At 39.9% G+C, this 17,303-nt stretch overlaps 1 protein-coding gene across 1 annotated transcript in view; it reads right to left on the bottom strand.

The window, feature by feature from the left end:
• wnt10a (wingless-type MMTV integration site family, member 10a) overlaps positions 1-17,079 on the bottom strand; it is a 31,310-nt gene extending 14,231 nt beyond the window's left edge. The window contains exons 1-3 of the mRNA XM_042495037.2: positions 16,493-17,079; positions 14,653-14,918; positions 7,557-7,930 (exon numbers count right to left, since the gene is read on the bottom strand). Coding sequence (XP_042350971.1) covers positions 7,557-7,930; positions 14,653-14,918; positions 16,493-16,554 — 702 coding nt within the window. The 5' untranslated portion in view covers positions 16,555-17,079. The remainder of the gene's footprint in view (positions 1-7,556; positions 7,931-14,652; positions 14,919-16,492) is intronic.
• Between the last annotated feature and the right edge of the window lie 224 nt (positions 17,080-17,303).

The raw sequence follows: 17,303 nt of genomic DNA on the forward strand, positions 1-17,303 counted from the left end.
GGGTTAACATATTCAGCTGCTGTATGTTTTTTGTCCTGGGGGAACCATAAAACAAAGCTTGCATTTTCGCCTGGCATTTGGCAATGGGCATTTATAATCATATAGAGGGACTGTCTATAGAGGGTTTGCCTCCTCCACAATTTGGATTTGTGTCACAATATATGCTCACAATTCTATGGCTGTGTATAAAATGAGCCTTTGCATCAGTGTCTTAACATGCTGAGCAAATTCAAATCCCAGTAATTTTTGAAATACATTTTCCAAATCCTAGGCCTGTGTCTCTGTGTTAACAAGTGTATGCAAAATATACCAATAACATTAAAACCCCCATCTTTTCTCTTCCCGTAATATTGTGATGACTCATCTTAATCCAATCAAATGCACTTCATGGCTAGTTTACCCCACCCATTATATAGAACCACAATTTACCATTAGCTTTTGGGTTTAGCAGCACCATAAAAATGTTTACATTTCCCAAAGAGCATGGCTGTTGTGTAATATATCAATGTAATCAGTGATCCAATCAGATCTAAAGGATTTGATTTAAATCCCCTGTCCACATCCACTCCCACACTGGTTCTATTAAGATCACTAAGAGTCAACAAAATACCAAAGACACAAGTGCCTTCATGATCATAACCCCTGCAAATGATTTGGAGAGAGTTGGGGCAAATGGCTCGAATGTTCAAAATTAGTTCCAAGTATTTAAAAGCAGACTGGCTTTATTACAAATTTTGAAAAGGTTGTCAAAAGAAATTGAAATGTATAGTTTCCTTCCTGAAATCAGGTCTACCATCTCTCCTTACTCCCCTGAAGTCAGGCCCTGATGGTAAATTGTAATTACCAGACAGCGTTTGCCAGTAACACGGCAGACTGTTGCGTAGCCAGCACTGTCACCACCTGCCTAATGAACAGACAGGACTCAACAGAACCTTTGCATGGCTCTAAGCTGTGCAACATGAACAGGGGAAGGTGTGCCAAGCATTTGTTATGAGGTGTGCTCCCAAAACGATTGAGAAAAACATTGAGACTTGGCCAAGAAATTTACTGCCCTCGTGAAGTGTCACAAGCAGCCACTTTAAACATGTTGTGAGACTTTTTAAAACTGCTCTTATGGACTGCTGAACAGTAGTCTGTTTTGGTTCACAACCTTCACGTATTGAAGGTTAAATTGTGCATCAAGTAAAGGAAAGGCAGAATTCTGACTACTTGAAAGTTATGGATTCACAATAATATGAAGAAAAATAAAAGGATAAAGAATCAATTAAATAAAAAGACTTCAATTGATATTAGGTTAGAAAAGAAATACATTTACATGCTTTATTATTAGTTTGCAGGGAATTTATCGAACAATGTAAATGTTTGATGTGTAAATGTGTTTCCTACAGAAATAAATTGTATGTCTGGTGGTAGCTGATAAGAGGGGAGGTGGGGGCAACCACAACGACAGCAAAGTTCATTTTATTTTATTTTTTTCTCTTAAATACCTATGTGTCCCTTTATATCATTCTGTGACCCCTCTCTAAATTCTGATGTTTTTTGCGGGTCCCTGAACACAGTGCAGGTGGAGCTCTATGTGAGTTCTCTTTTTCCTCAGCAGGAGTTTGTGACTCACCAGGTGAATAATTGATATTTCTATCACTCAGAGCTGATCAGATCATATTTTTGGATGAGAACGAATGCAAACTTTTAAACGCAGCAGAATGAACAGTAATTCTCACTTTCAATGTGCATGCCTTACTGCTACTCCATCTGTGCCCAGCGTACACTCTGCTCCAACAGTGTGGTGCAATGTATAACTGAACGGTATATAAATTCCAATAGTCGTCCTAATAAACATTCCAGCTCCAGAAATAGAAAATGTGGCAGCAGGTGTTTTATAGTGGTGGCCCACAACAAATAAGTGAATGTTTGGGGAGACCCTGGTTTATTTTTCCTGCTGACTGTGATTAATATTTAGTTTGTTTCAAATGTAAACAAGCAGCTGGTAAACTTTCATATGTACAACATTAGTAATATGCTGACACCAAATGTAAATAAACCTCCCTTTCTCATTAATTTTTCGTGCCTCCTCAGTGTACAGTATTATTTCTGTAATCAGCCCTGCTGGAGAGAAGTAGGAGGAGGCAGAACAGGAGAGAAGGAAGAGGGGGGGCGGAGGAAGGGCGAATCTCTTTCTACTTTCCGCCCCGGTGTTTGAAGTCTAAAATCTTTTGCAGGGTTTTAAACATCTGTTTCCAAACTGCCAGCAGCCACTAATTAGGGCTAAAAACAAGACGGAACGTCGTGAGAACCCTGGGGTGGGCATGAGGCGACATGCACACCCCGCTAAAAAACCACCGCATTCCTCTGCTTAAAGACTACCTCTCTCTGAGAGGGGGGTGGGGGGTGGGGCAGGGCAGGGGTGGAGGGGAGGAGCGGGCTGGAGGGAGGTGAGGTGGTGGTAGTGGTGGGTCGGTGGGAGGAAAGAGATACGGGAAGAGCAGGCATTATTTTGAGGCACCACCTGTCAGTGTTTTCTGTTTGATTCTAGGGGCTATGTGTGTGTGTGTGTGTGTGTGTGTGTGTGTGTGTGTGTGTGTGTGTGTGTGTGTGTTTTCAAGGTCTTAGAGGGGTTTTGTTGCGGCTTTCTATATCATTTGAAGTCATCAAGGTGCGTGGTATTTTGTAGTTTACCAGCTCTGCAGTGAATCATACTTGGCTTCTCTCCTTTGGTGCTCTCTCTCTATCTGCTTTACTTTTCCTGTGTACGTTAAACTCACTCAAACACTGATCTCAGGCCTGTAGTAAGCTGTGACAAGTCAGCAGGACCCCTCTAAGCAGCTCCATGTCAACAACGGTTCGATAATGCACACACAGCACACTCATCAGCACACATCCACCCTAATTTGATATAGAATTATCATGGAAGACATCCATTAGCTCAGGATTTTGGAAAGGGGGCTATATGAGATACTTATGTAGTATGTATGTCAGTGTATTGCATACAGCAGCTGGCAGGCAGCACGCTCCCAGTTTGTGTACATCTCAGCATTACAATGCTATATGTAAGGTTTGATATCAAAACATATTTTAACTACTTTAAAAAAACTCAAAAAATAAAATATCAGTCAAAGTGGGTACTGTATTGAGTGTGATTTCAATATGAAGTTTCATTTCAGTTGGATTGCGTGACAGCTGCTAGTAACAGCACTTTTTGCTGACTGGCGGCAGATGAAAAATGTAGTGCCAAAGGAAAAGTTGTGTGACCATGGTAACGTGGTGAAAATACCCACAATATAGCGTCCACTTATATTGATATTGATTATTTTTTTCGGTAGGCCTTTTCTAAAGTGGCTAAAATACGTTTTGATTCCAACCCCTGTAGCGTGTGCACCCTGTCTGTTTCAAACCGGGAGCACTCCATCCATCAGCTACTGTATGTAATACACTGACAATACATAAACATCTCATAAAGATCCACTTCAAAAATCTCAAAATTCAAAATATCCCTATAAGCTCATTATATAATATCAGCAGCATAGGGGCATACAGATTTTCCTCCATCTCCTCTTATTTTAATAGTTTGGTAGTGCTTTCTCTTTTCTCTGTGCAACAATGATGTATGACCAGATCTATCAGAGAGGCAGGCCAAAGACTTTTAGCTTTGATCCCTACCAAGGTCATCAAAGGTCGTGAAGCTCATGTCAGAATACAAGAGGTTAAGGTCAGGAGCAGCGGGTGTCATTTAGCCCTCGCTGGTCTGATGACTTTGAGTCAGAGTTTCTCTTGTTTGATTGATGCTTCAGCTCGTTTGGTCTGCCTGGCACACAGAAGACTAAATTTATTGTGAGGAATCTGAGAGCCAGTATTTAGCCTTTCTAAATAATCTTCTGGAAAGATCAAACTGTGAATTAAAATAAGGCAAAGTGCCAGTTTTACTTTGTTTTCTTTGAGCTACTGTTGCTCATTTCAAAGTTTAAAGGGTGTGATTACATATTGTGATTTTGAAAGATTTTCCGCAGGGCACTTCACCTGTCAAACGGTGGAACTGGATTACTTTGATAAACTTGTTTGCAATGCAATCTATAAAATCATCATTCATTTTAATTATTGCATTGCTTTATTGAGTTGTCCTTTATTGACTTTTGGTCGCATCTATGGGTATAATTGAAGTTTCTTGCCAATTAAATGGCTGACTATTCATTTTTTATTTACTTTTTAATTTATTTTTTTTTCTCACACACAAAGCCATTGTAGCCAGACAACATCAGGTTAATTCTCGTTTTCCCTGCAACTTAATACGTTTGTCAGTTTATCAAAATGAGAGCAGATATGTTTGTTTTAGCCACTGTCAACAGATCTCTCATCACATGTCATGCATCACATGTATTTAGGTTTTTCCAACTCTATAATGAAAGCGGCTTTTTAATATGAGGCTAATGGGCTAATTGGCATCTGTGTCATCATACCTGAGTAAAAGGGTACTATTTTAAGTCAGCAGTCAGTGTCATTGATGTATGACCATCTTGACATGACGTTGAAAAATTCTAAATGTTTTCAGGGCCAATTTAGCAGCAAAGTGAAGGTTGGTAATTATTTCAACAGTAATTTACACTACTTACTACATTTTTGAACCAGCTGTTTTGCACTTTTACATATTAGAGACTCGATTCCACACCTAGTCCCGAGAAAAGAGGTTCCAGTGTCTTGCTCAAGGGCTTTTTGACAGGACACTCATCTGCTACCAAGGAAAGCACAAAGCAGGATCAAACCTGTTTTGGATGTGGGACAGTGTACAAGTCTGCCATCCTACAATGGTTCATTATTAGGAAACATGTGGCTAGGTAGAGTGGACAGAGTAACGACATACATGACATACAACCTTACATACTACATCCATGCAAAAACTGCAGGAGCTAAAAGACAAAATGCTCTCTTTCCTTTGCTCGTGAACACATTGCTCCTCAGGTCATGTTGGCCTGCACCCTAAGCTGATACTTCCAAATCCTTGAATTTATGTTACCAGTTCTAAATGTATGACTTCTACAATTTCAGCTACTGCATGGAGGCCAGCTGTTGTTGAGTTCAGCTGACGCGCTCCACATTTGTGTTTTGTCTGCATAATCAAGGAAACCAGAAGTAAACTGATGAAGAGATACAAGCCCAATTTACTCAGGAGGAAACTGGAAACAATGAGCAATTTACGGCCGCTTCTTGTCTCTGTTCCACCACAGTGCTGCTGCATATCGTCAAGGCTTATCACTATCATTTACATCTCTTCACTTCCACTTCCCAAGACAGAAACCTCCGAAGGACTTTTATTATATTGACATTTTAACCTTAAATAGTTTAGATGCTCAATTAGTAGCATACAATTCAGATATAAACTAATAGATGACCCTAAAATAATGTATTTGACTTTTGTATCCAGTCGATTATGTCATAGGGTGTCTCTTTGTCACAACGTTATGACTACAACAAGAGAGAAATGGTAGAAAATGTCAGTGTACCTGTGTAAAAAAGCAGGACAAGTCTATTCTCAGCTTGAAAGATATATACAAATAAAGATGAAACTTTCTGACTGATCTGAAAATACAGGAACTGGCAGATCACTGAGAGTACACGACCATCATGATTACAGAACAAAGCTAGTCCAAATTGGCAACTTCCCCCAGTCTGTCAAACTGACACTGACTGATCTGTAAATGTTTTAAGTCCTGAGAGCTGGAGAAATTACTGAAGTGTCTCCCAGACAAACAACAAAACAGTAGCACAATACAGACAATTTTAAAGAATTGTAACTCAAGCAACAGGCTGACACAAAATGTGTACATATCATATATCAACCAAAACCCGTAGATTTGTATTTAATGTGACAATACCACAAAAATAACAAAATATATCCACCAAAATAAACCATTTGAGCAAAGGCTTCTTTCAACTTTAACATCTTCATCAATAAGTGTTCAAACCAATACTTCCTAAGTACCACCCAATTTTCATGAACATTATAATACTATGCTGCAAATTAGAGTTTGAATAAAGCAGAAAGTTAAACTAGACATGTATGCATTTATGTAATTCCCAATGCCCATATTGAGGCAACCCTAATATATAAAGAAGGGTCACAATGGGAATTCCAACTGTGGCCCCTTTACCAAATACACATACTCTCTCTCTGGTTTGCACTGAGTTGCACTTTGAAATGTTAGGTACAATAAATGAAGTTGAGAATACAGGACAGCCAATTAGACATCAAGCTTATAACAGGCCTCATTCACCATGTGTATAGATATATTTCTACTTTGCATGTAACCTCTTGTAGTAGTTCCTATATGTTTGGACAGAGCACAACCATAGTTAAGATTAGATCTAATTCCCAAGCACATTTTACTAGAATTCTAGAGATAAATATACAGTGCAACAAGACAAGATTTTGATTCAAGTTGCTTTTAAAGAACAGATTCACAGTTTTGCAAGACTTGAACTGTGTATTAGCCATCACTGCCGTTGCAGCTTCAGCAAAACCATGACATACACACACACACACTCTCTCTCACATACACACACAGAGGGAGAAAGAGAGAGAGAGAGAGAGAGAGAGAGAAAAAGAGAGAGAGAGCGCGCCTCTGCCAGCAGAAATAAACAGTGATGTAATAATGACAGGCCAATGTGAACCCAGCCAACAAAATCAGATTGTGTTGTGCACTGCAGCGTTATCATTGGCCCAGTAGCACTTGACCCACCCATTCTCCACCTGTTTTATTGTGTAATGTATTTTCTTGTAGAAACAATTTTAAAGAAAGAATAATATTTACACTGATAGCAGAGATGATGCATCCTTCACAGGTTTGTAGATACATAGAGCACAGCAGGGTTAGATTCAACTTTATTTAACATGGCCAATTTTAGATGGAAACAACACCTACACTAGGTGATATGTGGTAATATGATGGTAACAACAAAGTATGATTTGTTTGCGCAAACTACCAACCCCACTGAGTTGTTTTCAGTTTAAAAGGAGCCCTTCACTTAAGTTTTATAAAGTTGTGGACGACAGATTTTCTGTAAATGCTCATAGTAAAAGATGCAGCAAAGACCTGACCTTTAGACCAAGATCAAGCTCCAAAAGCACTTGGGCTTAGATTTCCCATAATGCAGCTTGATAGGATCTTTCATTAGACCCCTCCGCTCGGTAAATGCACACATATTTTAAACCATGCAGCTTATGATATAGGCTCTCTGCAAAAAAAAACAAAAAAAAAACAAGCTGAGATAACCCTGATGACATCACCAGGGTAAACTGTATGTGCAAAATTGTTGGATAATCCTTTAATTTGAAGAAAAATGCACTTGTTTTAAAAATTCAGGGGGACATGTTCCCGGCATCCTCCTTGAAATCTATGCCTATGCATATATGACCGGGTAAACTGAATCAAAATCTTGTGAAAAAATGCTGCAAGAATGCAGGAAGAAAATATTACAAATACAAAGCATAATACAAACATTATGAATCTAATAGAAGCACACTCAAATACGCACGCCCTCTCTTTTTCCATCCCATCCCCACTCACCTGTCTCCCAACTCTGTTATTATGCAGCCTCATACGAGCATGGATGTCCTTGTAGGTTTCACGGGCATCCAAGAAGTCCCTTGAGAACTTCTCGCCGAATTCCACATCAGGGCTGCAGCCGCCCCACTCCCAGGAGTCCTGGGGGCCTGGCAGGTCAGCAGGGAAGTGCTCCATGACGCCGTGTACCATACCCTTTCCCCGGTGGATGGCCTCTAGTTGCAAACGGTGCAGTTTGATGCGGAAGGCCTCCTCGTCCCCACGACGCTTCTCGTCACAGCTGCACGCCTTCAGCTTTCCCATGGAGCAGGCGTTGGCCACTGCATGCACTACGCCTGCTGCAGCAATGGCATATGCAAAGGCACTCTCCCTGAAACCTGTGGGGTGAGAGGACAGCGTAGTGGCGTTATTATTCAGCCTAATGTGGAAGAAGAAGGTTATAAAGTGTTGCCATCAGAAAACAATACTTGGGAAGGGAGGAAAGACATATTTTGTCTAAAAAACGTGTCATAACACTTAGTTTCACAGCTTAGCCAAAAATGTTTTCAGTGTCAATTTTAACTCACTGTGATGTCCAAAATGACACAAGTATGACACGGAAGCAAACAAGGGCTGTGTTAAGCGTTGTGACATTCAGCGATGTGACGTTTCTTTAAAGAGGCCGCCGTAGACACTTTTACGAGTTTAAGAAGATGGAGTTTATGTAAAACATCAACAAATTTTCAATAACCTGCAGGCAAAAAATACCAGTCAGCATGTGTCATGAACCTGTCAGGTGAAATGACAGGATTACCAAGTTGATGGAGGATGTAATTCGATAACAATCCAAATTCATTTCACAATGACTAAGCTGCTGTTTATTGAGTTGTGTTACATTTTCTATTTTTAACTGCAACAGCATCAGAAATAAAACCAAAACTATTTCATTCCCCTCATTAAATCTCCATTGTAAAACTGCTGGATACAACTTGAGATGTCAAGTAATTTTCCAAGCCCTGAAATTCAATTTAACAAGAGCTAAACACGCAAAGAAATCCTTTCACTTCTCTGAAAGTGACATGTGTCAAATTTGACTTTGCACGCTTTGTTTCACACGTGATCAGTAATGCTGTAGTAAAAGAGATTCCTCTATGTTGATAAAGACACACATAAGAGCTTATTCACACGTTTATACTTAAACACACATGCCAAGACTCATAAAACCTGGGGAAACATCTGGGACAATAGCAATTAAGTGTTCCAAACACTTGCGTACTCAGTCTCTGTGGGCCAACTGAACATGACCAGACCCCCACCACTCCCATCATAGGACCCACGGAGGACTTAAAGACTAAGCAGGACTGTGTCTCCTTCTGTCTGTCCTACATATGAGGTTGTGCCACTAACTGCTATCTACTCACATGTACCTACTGCTTACATATGTGGCTGTGTTACTAATTTCCATCTACTTGCATTTACCTATTGCTTATGTTGATGTTACTAACTGCTATCTTCTTACATGTAGCGACTGCTTTCATAAACGTGGTACTATCTGCTTACATGTACCTTGTGCTTACACATGTAGTTATTACTAACTGCTACCTACTAACAAGTACCTATTGTTTATATATATTGTTGTTACAAACTTTTCTCAAGTACCTACTTCTTATATATGTGGTGGCTACTAACTCCTACCTACTTACATGTTGCGACTGCTTATATATGTAGCTGTTACTAACTTCGATCTACCAACAAGCACCTACTTTGTGTATATTGTTGTTGCAAACTGCTATCTACTTACATGTGGTTGTGCTAATAACTGTTATGTGTTACTAACTACTATGCACATATATGTATCTCAGTAAGTACAACTGTGCTAAATCCTGAATGTCTCCCTCGATCAATATTTTTTCCATGCTTTCCTCCAGTGTGGAGTGTTACCGGTATCCTTTGATCTTTCATCCACCCTGTAACCATTACCTTTGCTATTCTGGAGTGACTGCCTGGCACTTGGTCACTGACTCACTTCTCTGACTGCCTGAGTGGCATCAGATGGCTGCTCCTTTTCTCTGCTTTTGTCATTTATATCTTGCTATAAAAACAAGGACACAACTATGTGTTACTGTGCATATGTTGGTTATACCACACCACAACTTTTGCCTTGTCATCACTTCCAATTGGCTAAGATGGACTACTGCATTTAGATGAAGTGTTTTAAATGACTATGTGCATGTAATCTCTCTGTAAGACGTGTGACTGCTTTTGCCTTTACATCTAAACACATCCCTTTCTCCTCAACAGTACGTCTAAGTTGCATGCGGTACATGTAATGACTCTACCACAACTGATCTGTAATTCAGTAGACTAATGTTACAGTGCTCTTCTCTTACACACATGCACAGGCGATATATACACACATTCATCCTGTCTGTGTTGATTTATTTCTGTGACAGAAAAAAAAAAAAAAATTCCATGTCCAATTGTGGAATCCATGAATATTGAAGGATGAAGTGCGACAGCAGCGTTTGCACTCATACCCTCTACAGTGTTTGTTGTTAGATCTCAGCTTACTGCCTGTAAGCATTGTGCCCTCAGGTTCTATAAAAGCAGCCCTACTGGCAGTCAGTTACTGGTGTAGAAAACAGTGAAGATTATAATGGAAACTTGTAAAGAAAACATGAAAAGAAACCACTTAGGAGTTTATAGCACACTGCTTGAAGGGGAAATTATTCAGCCTGGTTGTTGGAGTCAAATAAAAGGCTATTAAGTGGAACTGCCCCTTTTAGTTCTGTTTGATGTTACTTCCTTATTTGTATATTCAAGTAAACTTCATATTGTTTCATGTTTGTGAGGTATGATGTAAAGTTTGACACATTTGCTGTCATGCTGGACTTATTTGCTCACTTGATACTGGACACATAAAATGTTGGAGGCAACACAATGAGGAGTAAATGAGAAATTCATCCCTTGAGCAAGTCAAAGTCTATCTTTGCAACTTGTGCACATTAACAAGGAATAGCAACACTATTGTCACAAGGTTAAAAGAAATACAGCCCTCTGATTTGAATAAAGTCAGTCTGTCAGCGCAGAGGGGGTGTCAACACAGGGGGCTGTGGTAAAAGAGCCCAGAGTCTGTCAAAAAAAGTTCAAAAGGCTCAACTTTTGCCACAACACTCACACAATGTAATCCTGCGAGGCGCCGCATTAACCTTGAACAGGCCTTTAACAAGCCCCCCACCAAAGCAGAACCATGCACTGCTTTAACACAGGGACGTTATCGATCTGACTTTTTAAAAAAATCAGACAGCCCATGACATGTAGGTTAATTGTCAGTTTACAAGAAAGCTAATAGTCCTATAAATAAGTTATACAAGCTGGCAACATTAACCCGAGTGTCTGTGGCTGCATACAGTTCTTCAACTCCTTATATGCGCATGCTTTTTTTGAATAATAATAATAATAATAATAATAAAATTGAAGCTTTTACATTTTGAAGCAAGCTATACACACAACACAGGCATATCATCGCTTTTTAGGTTGATCTGACAACCTTGTTAACAAAAAGTTGTTTATTGACACATCAAGGAGATATAAAGCAACATCAGCATTAACACTGGGTTGCCTTCGTGCCCGCCTGATAAATGCAAGTCCAAATATCACTCTTCTTTTTGCTCTTGTTTTGGTCTCCACCATATTCTGAGGGAAATATCTGGCTTTTGCTGCTAAAGCTTCACTTTTATTTATTTTTTATTCAGAAGCTAGCCGCTAACTGTGTCTGTTGTTTTGTGCGGGGAAAGTAGCACAATGGGGGGTTAACAAAGTTATATTATATATAGTGAAGTAAAATAGTGAACCTATATCACCATAAAACCAAACAATGATCGTTACTTGACAACGCTGGACATAATTTGTCATGCCAGTATCGTACACTGCACTGCTGGTGACAACGTAATATATAGAGCATGACGGTCCCTATACAGCGGGTGGGAAGGGCGGAGGATGGATCCAACTAACCCCAAACTTTCCATCTGCATGTGATTTTTTTTCTACACCTAACCAAGTGCTTCTTTTCTTGGTGTTGGTTGCCATGTGCTTTTTTTGGCCTAAACATAGTAATGTGTAGCATCATCCCACCAAGTGCATTTGTTGACATTAGGGTAGCGTCATCCTGGAACATCAACAGCAGATGCAGAAGGATACCTAGAGCATAATATGTAGATGAGAAAGTCCATTGCTGAGCAGCAATATATGGCAACTTGGGATAAGAACGTACTGAAAATGCTCTTTAGAGTCGAGGGCTAATTAGCTATTGAGCCCATAAACTAATTAGGAAAATGTTTGAAGTAATAAATCAAGTGAGAAGAAATTTTCTCATAGACTTATAGAGACATAGACTTCTTCTTGCAACCAGAAGAGTCACCCCCTGCTGGCTATAAGAAAAAAAAAGCAACTTTAAGGCACTCCATAATGGCTTCACTTGTCAAATCTGGAGATAATTCTACATAGATTTGTCATTAATCAGATAATCTGCTTAACATGACAACATACAAATTGGCCATTGATCTGTTGTTATTGGAAAAGGTATTAATCATAGCAGTGTCCATGCAGAGCATAAGGGCAATGATAAATTGTGTTTTATATCAGAAAAAAAAAAATTAAAAAATCTAAAAAAAATCTCTGAATTTGTGCTGACTATATTTATATAATTTGACTCACTAACTCCCCAAACCCTAACACCTTGACTCAAAAGGTGGGGGAAGTGAGAGGGATGGCACTTAAGCACATCCTACATAGAAAGCTTGTTTTAGTTCTTTCCCTGCTCTGAGCCAGGCTATGCAATGAAGGTCCCCGGAAGACTGGGAACAAATCAATCTAACAAATAATTTACCGGCTGCGACACGCCCGGCTGAACTGATGGCAGAGGAAGTGACAAAATGAATTAAAGATTCAAAGGAAACTGTCACTTTGTGTTACAGAAACCAACTAAACAGGTTTATGCTTTTGCCGCCGAGAGTTGGGAAAGTGCTGAGAGCAAATTCACAAGCACTTGCACTGGCAAGGGAAGTAAAAGCATTAGGAGCAGCCCAGTGAGGGAGGACACAGACACAGTGACAGAGAGAGAGAGAGAGAGAGAGAGAGAGAGAGAGAGAGAGAAACAGAGAGAGGGAGATTCTCCTATTTCTGTCTATCCATGTCTTGCCTGACGTCCTCTTTAGCCTAGTTTTTTGATGCAAGCTAAACAGGAATGAACATGGGCCCCATAAAAGTTATCAGAATCCATCAGCAGAGAGATACGTGGCAGAGCCAGAGACGATCCGAGCAGCATCTGATGTAGTAAAATTAGACACCAAAACAAACATGCAGAGCCACTGATATGCAAATCCAAAACTTTGTAGAATATCAGAAGATTTGAGAAAGCTCTGCAGGAATATTTGAACGGGCAAGATTCCAAACCCCGAAAAATATTTCATTTGTACCTAAATGGTTTCGTGTCATATGTAAACATTACTCCACAGGCTTTTAAAAACATACATAATCATGTTATTACAGTGTGTTAATTATGAAGCAAAAAATACCAGTATACATAAGCCTTGTGTGAGACAAGGTCGTTTATTTTTCTATGGGCAGTTACATTGAAAACTTGTGTTAATCTCCACAATTCCATTTAATCCGTGTCTGTAAATCTGTCTCAAAGGAAGCACTGCCCTTTTTGCAGTTGTTGCACGCAACAATGCCAGCAGCACCTTAACTTGTGTCAATTTTTTTAGCTTCTGTGGAGCTTCTGTGAACGTATCAACATGTAACAGATGAATCATCCAATTTAAAGAGGTTGTTTATGTCAGTGGTTTGGAGTTTCTACACCCGAGGCAAACCAGGGATGCCAGACAACCAGCAACTGCCTCTACTAATAATGACAAACAGCCTTTCAATGAGTCAGTGAGGAGTGAAAGTGAACACTAGAGAAAGATAAGCATATACTGTAGTTTATAGCAACACCCCTCAAGGAAAGATCTGACAAATTTGAATTTAATTAGTTAGTTTTCTTTATTACGGGGAATTCCATCAGCTATCCAGGGACAAGGTGTAAAACAATACTTTAAAAAAGTCAAAACTTAACTTTGCTCGAAATTGAAGTTAAAAGATAGATGTTGTACCAAAATCTAATGCACTACAATGCAAAACATTATAATGAAATGCAAGACGTGTCATTGGAGCACTCTGGTGAACATCATCGCAACATGCTAGGGTCTAAATTCAGTGTCATTTCTAAAGATTTCAACGCAACATTTGCAAAGACATCTATTAATTCACTTTTGAGCCCCACCTTCTTCCTCAATTAGTAAAATTGAAAGCAAACTCAACTCCAGACACTACCAACCACACTATGCATTGTTCATCCAGCCAGGTGCTCTTGCTATTGAGAAATTGATGCCTTTTCCAGTCAACAACCTGCGATGAGTCCATCTCAAGACCTCCCAATTCTAAAGATCATCTTTCATCCTTTGTGGCTCACTTGCAAAGCTCGAAGCTCTACAAAACCGTTAAAGAAAACTGATCTGCACGAGGTTTGGTAATCTTGAGGTGACTAACTGCTTTTGAAGTTACCTGCTCTATTGTCCAGGCTATTGAGGAGACACAGTGAAGGTTAGAAAGTAGATACTGGTCTTTTAGTCACTAGAGTTAACCGAACCATTTGGAGATAACATTCAAGACTTGTATCTATGAAGGAAAATGATCCCTAATCTTTTGGCTGTGTTTGGAGAATAATATTACACCACTGCTTGTTTAGGATGTGTATCATTGTGGCAGCTAATCTTTCTAAGCCGATCCTTTCAAGGTACTCTATCAAAGTGTGTTTGAGGATGAAACCACAGCCTGTTTGAAGACCAAACTTTTGAACTGCATGCCTGTACTTCATTGTTTTTCTTCTTCAGGAGTTACCTCGTGGTGACATCTTACATCTGTTGCCTTCATCTCATTGCCCTAAAGGTGTCTTATATGTTTTCTCTAGTGGGATTTTTTAATTTTTTTTAACATTAAAGGAAGAGATGCAAAATGGTTACAAGAAAAGCAAATTTGTATTCAAATGAAATAGTACAATGTGACTATACAAACTGACCTCTTTTAAAGACTATGCTGTCGTAGGGTATTTTGTTCCTAGTCTCCAGACTGGAGCAGTTCCAGCGGTGCCCTCTGAACTGGTGCTGGCACTCGTGGATGGCAATCTGGATTCCCTGGATTGCTGAAGCCGTCACATCTGGGTTGCGCATGCACACCTCCAGCTGGCGCCGCGTCAACCCTGGCAGTGTGAGACACACTGTGTTGGCATTCAGGATCGGGTCGATGTTGGGGAGCTTCAGACCCAAGATTTCATTGGAATCTACCCTGCAGGGAGCATATGAGTCAGGTTATTGACAAGACAAATGTCCAACTCATAAATCTGTTGTCGCTCAAAAAAAGTTGGACCGGGAAAGTTCCTGTTAATGTTGGTTGGGCGTCACAACAATGCTCAGTTCAGTAGTGCCAGACACCCTGACTTAATGGTCCCCAGTGTAGTTGATCCCTGTACAACCTCAATAATACACTTAACTTTGTGATCATGCAACGCTGACAATGATATGTGGTCGTAAACTGCATAAATGCATTTGTCAAAACCTGTAAGATAGTGTTAAGATTTTCCAAAGTCAGGTTTTATCCCCTTATCCTTTCTTTGGTGTTGACTTAACTGTGCAAGATAGGAGTTGTGGGTCAGGTGAGTTGAAGCAGGGGGATGAGAGAACAGCATCCACTTATTTGGCATGAATCCAACAGTTCTAGTAACAGTTTCAGATGCACAGCAGGGAAAAAAGCATACCCCCCTTTGTGCAGTAAAATCACCTCAGGATATCAGTCAGCATGTAAATTCAATTACATTTTACCTGCAAGGTGTGTCTCTGTACTCAACTGTCTGCTCCTTCTGTTGCAGATCAATCATGTGAACAACAGTAATTCAGCCGATAGCGGTCAAAGCTCACTTCACAGAGAAACTGTAACAGCAGTAACAAGGAAAACACAGGCTGTGCTGATGATGGCTTGAGAGCTGAAAGGTTCCCCATGCTTTTTCTTTTTCATTACCATTACAAGTAAATCACTGGTTGTGTGTTACAGCATTTGTATGAGTTGTGACACACACAAGTTGGGAGCATGCATGGCTGTGGGCATACAAGCACTCCCCAACGTGCACAAACACCCAGGTGTACAGGGAGGAGTGTGCAGTAACATACAGAGACGCTTGCACAGCTGCAGAAACTTTGCATACTATTTTTCTCCAACATGTATAACCTCTCCTGCAAGTTTCTCTCCTGTGAGACTCTTTAACAAAAAAAAAAAAACACTTAGAATTTCACTCATTCTGACTCAAATAGCAACCAGTTGCTCTGGACTGTAAAACATACAACTTGCTGTGACATTAAATGTCCTGGATTTGCATAGTGGTGCCCTACTTTTTATGTGGCATTGCATGTTGAACTGTGTGCCCCTGCAATTCCATTTTTTGTTGCTACCTGTTGGGTTTCCTGCTTTGAGAGAAGACCTGTTTCAACACCTATTTTTCCAAAGGGCAACTTTTTATTGACTGGCAGCACTGTTTGGGAATGAGGGGTGCATGGGAAGCAGACAAGTGGCAACAGACCGTGAACTTGTAAAAAGACTAATGTTTAATTCTATTTTTTCTCTGTGTTTTTGGTAGCTTTAATCACATGTCAGCCAAAATGTGGGTATTTTAATTGACTTCTATGATGACTTTTATGCTGTTAATGTAGATAATTATTTAAATTAAATAAATGAACTTCAACTTCAATTTCAATAAACACTTTATAAGTTTTTAAAATAAAAAAACAGAACTAGAATTTCAGTGTATTAAAACAACACAAATAATTTGCTTCTTTTAGTTTGAAGTCATTCTTTATTAATCTACTCACCTTTTATCCAAGAGACAGATAACCACCAGCACGCATGTTATTCTGAGGACCGAGTGTTCCATGTTGTGCCTTGTAATTATGAAAAAAAGAAAGGCAAAAGTTTTAAAAATAAAGACACGAGAGTTTAAAGTCCAGTATTCCGCCTTGAGGTATAGAGAGGACAAAAAAGAAGAGGGGGGGTCAGGTCAGGTCCGGCTAAAGCGCTGGACTTGACAGCTCCGACGACGTCCAGATGTGGCAGCCAGCGGCGGGATACTCATTCACAAAAAGTTTCATCCACCTCTCAACTTGCTGAATGGAGGAGGCTGCTACAAGTTTGAGGAAAAAGTCAGTCTTTCTCATAAACATCCGTACACATCCCGGTATCCCCGCCGAGGTATTTGCATTGGTATAACATCCGAGAGAGACGGCTGAAGCGAGATAGGCGCTCTAAATGAAGTCTGCTTGACTAGTGATGTTTCGGTGCGCTCCGATAGTCCTCTAAACTCCTGCACTTAGCGCTTCGCCAGCCCACTTTTTTGCGTCACCCGGGTAGAAGAGAAGCGCCGAGGGAGGTCAAGTGCCTCGTTAAAGCAAGATAGAGATCCTTTCAGATACGGAAACCAGAAACACTTAGCCTGCGCCCTGTGAGAGGGAGAACATTTAGATTCACTGGAGGAGCGACACTGAGGATGAGGAGGTGGACGACACATAGTGTGGATGGTTGCAAAGAATACTTTTGCACTGACTTTAGTGAGCGTTGGTTAAAATTAATTAAAATTAAGTGAAGATGAAGATGGTGAATTATGGTTATATATATATATATATATAT

This window comes from Plectropomus leopardus, chromosome 10 (assembly GCF_026936395.1).
Source record: "Plectropomus leopardus strain MGB_pleo_1.0 chromosome 10, ASM2693639v1, whole genome shotgun sequence".
Taxonomy (NCBI): domain Eukaryota; kingdom Metazoa; phylum Chordata; class Actinopteri; order Perciformes; family Serranidae; genus Plectropomus; species Plectropomus leopardus.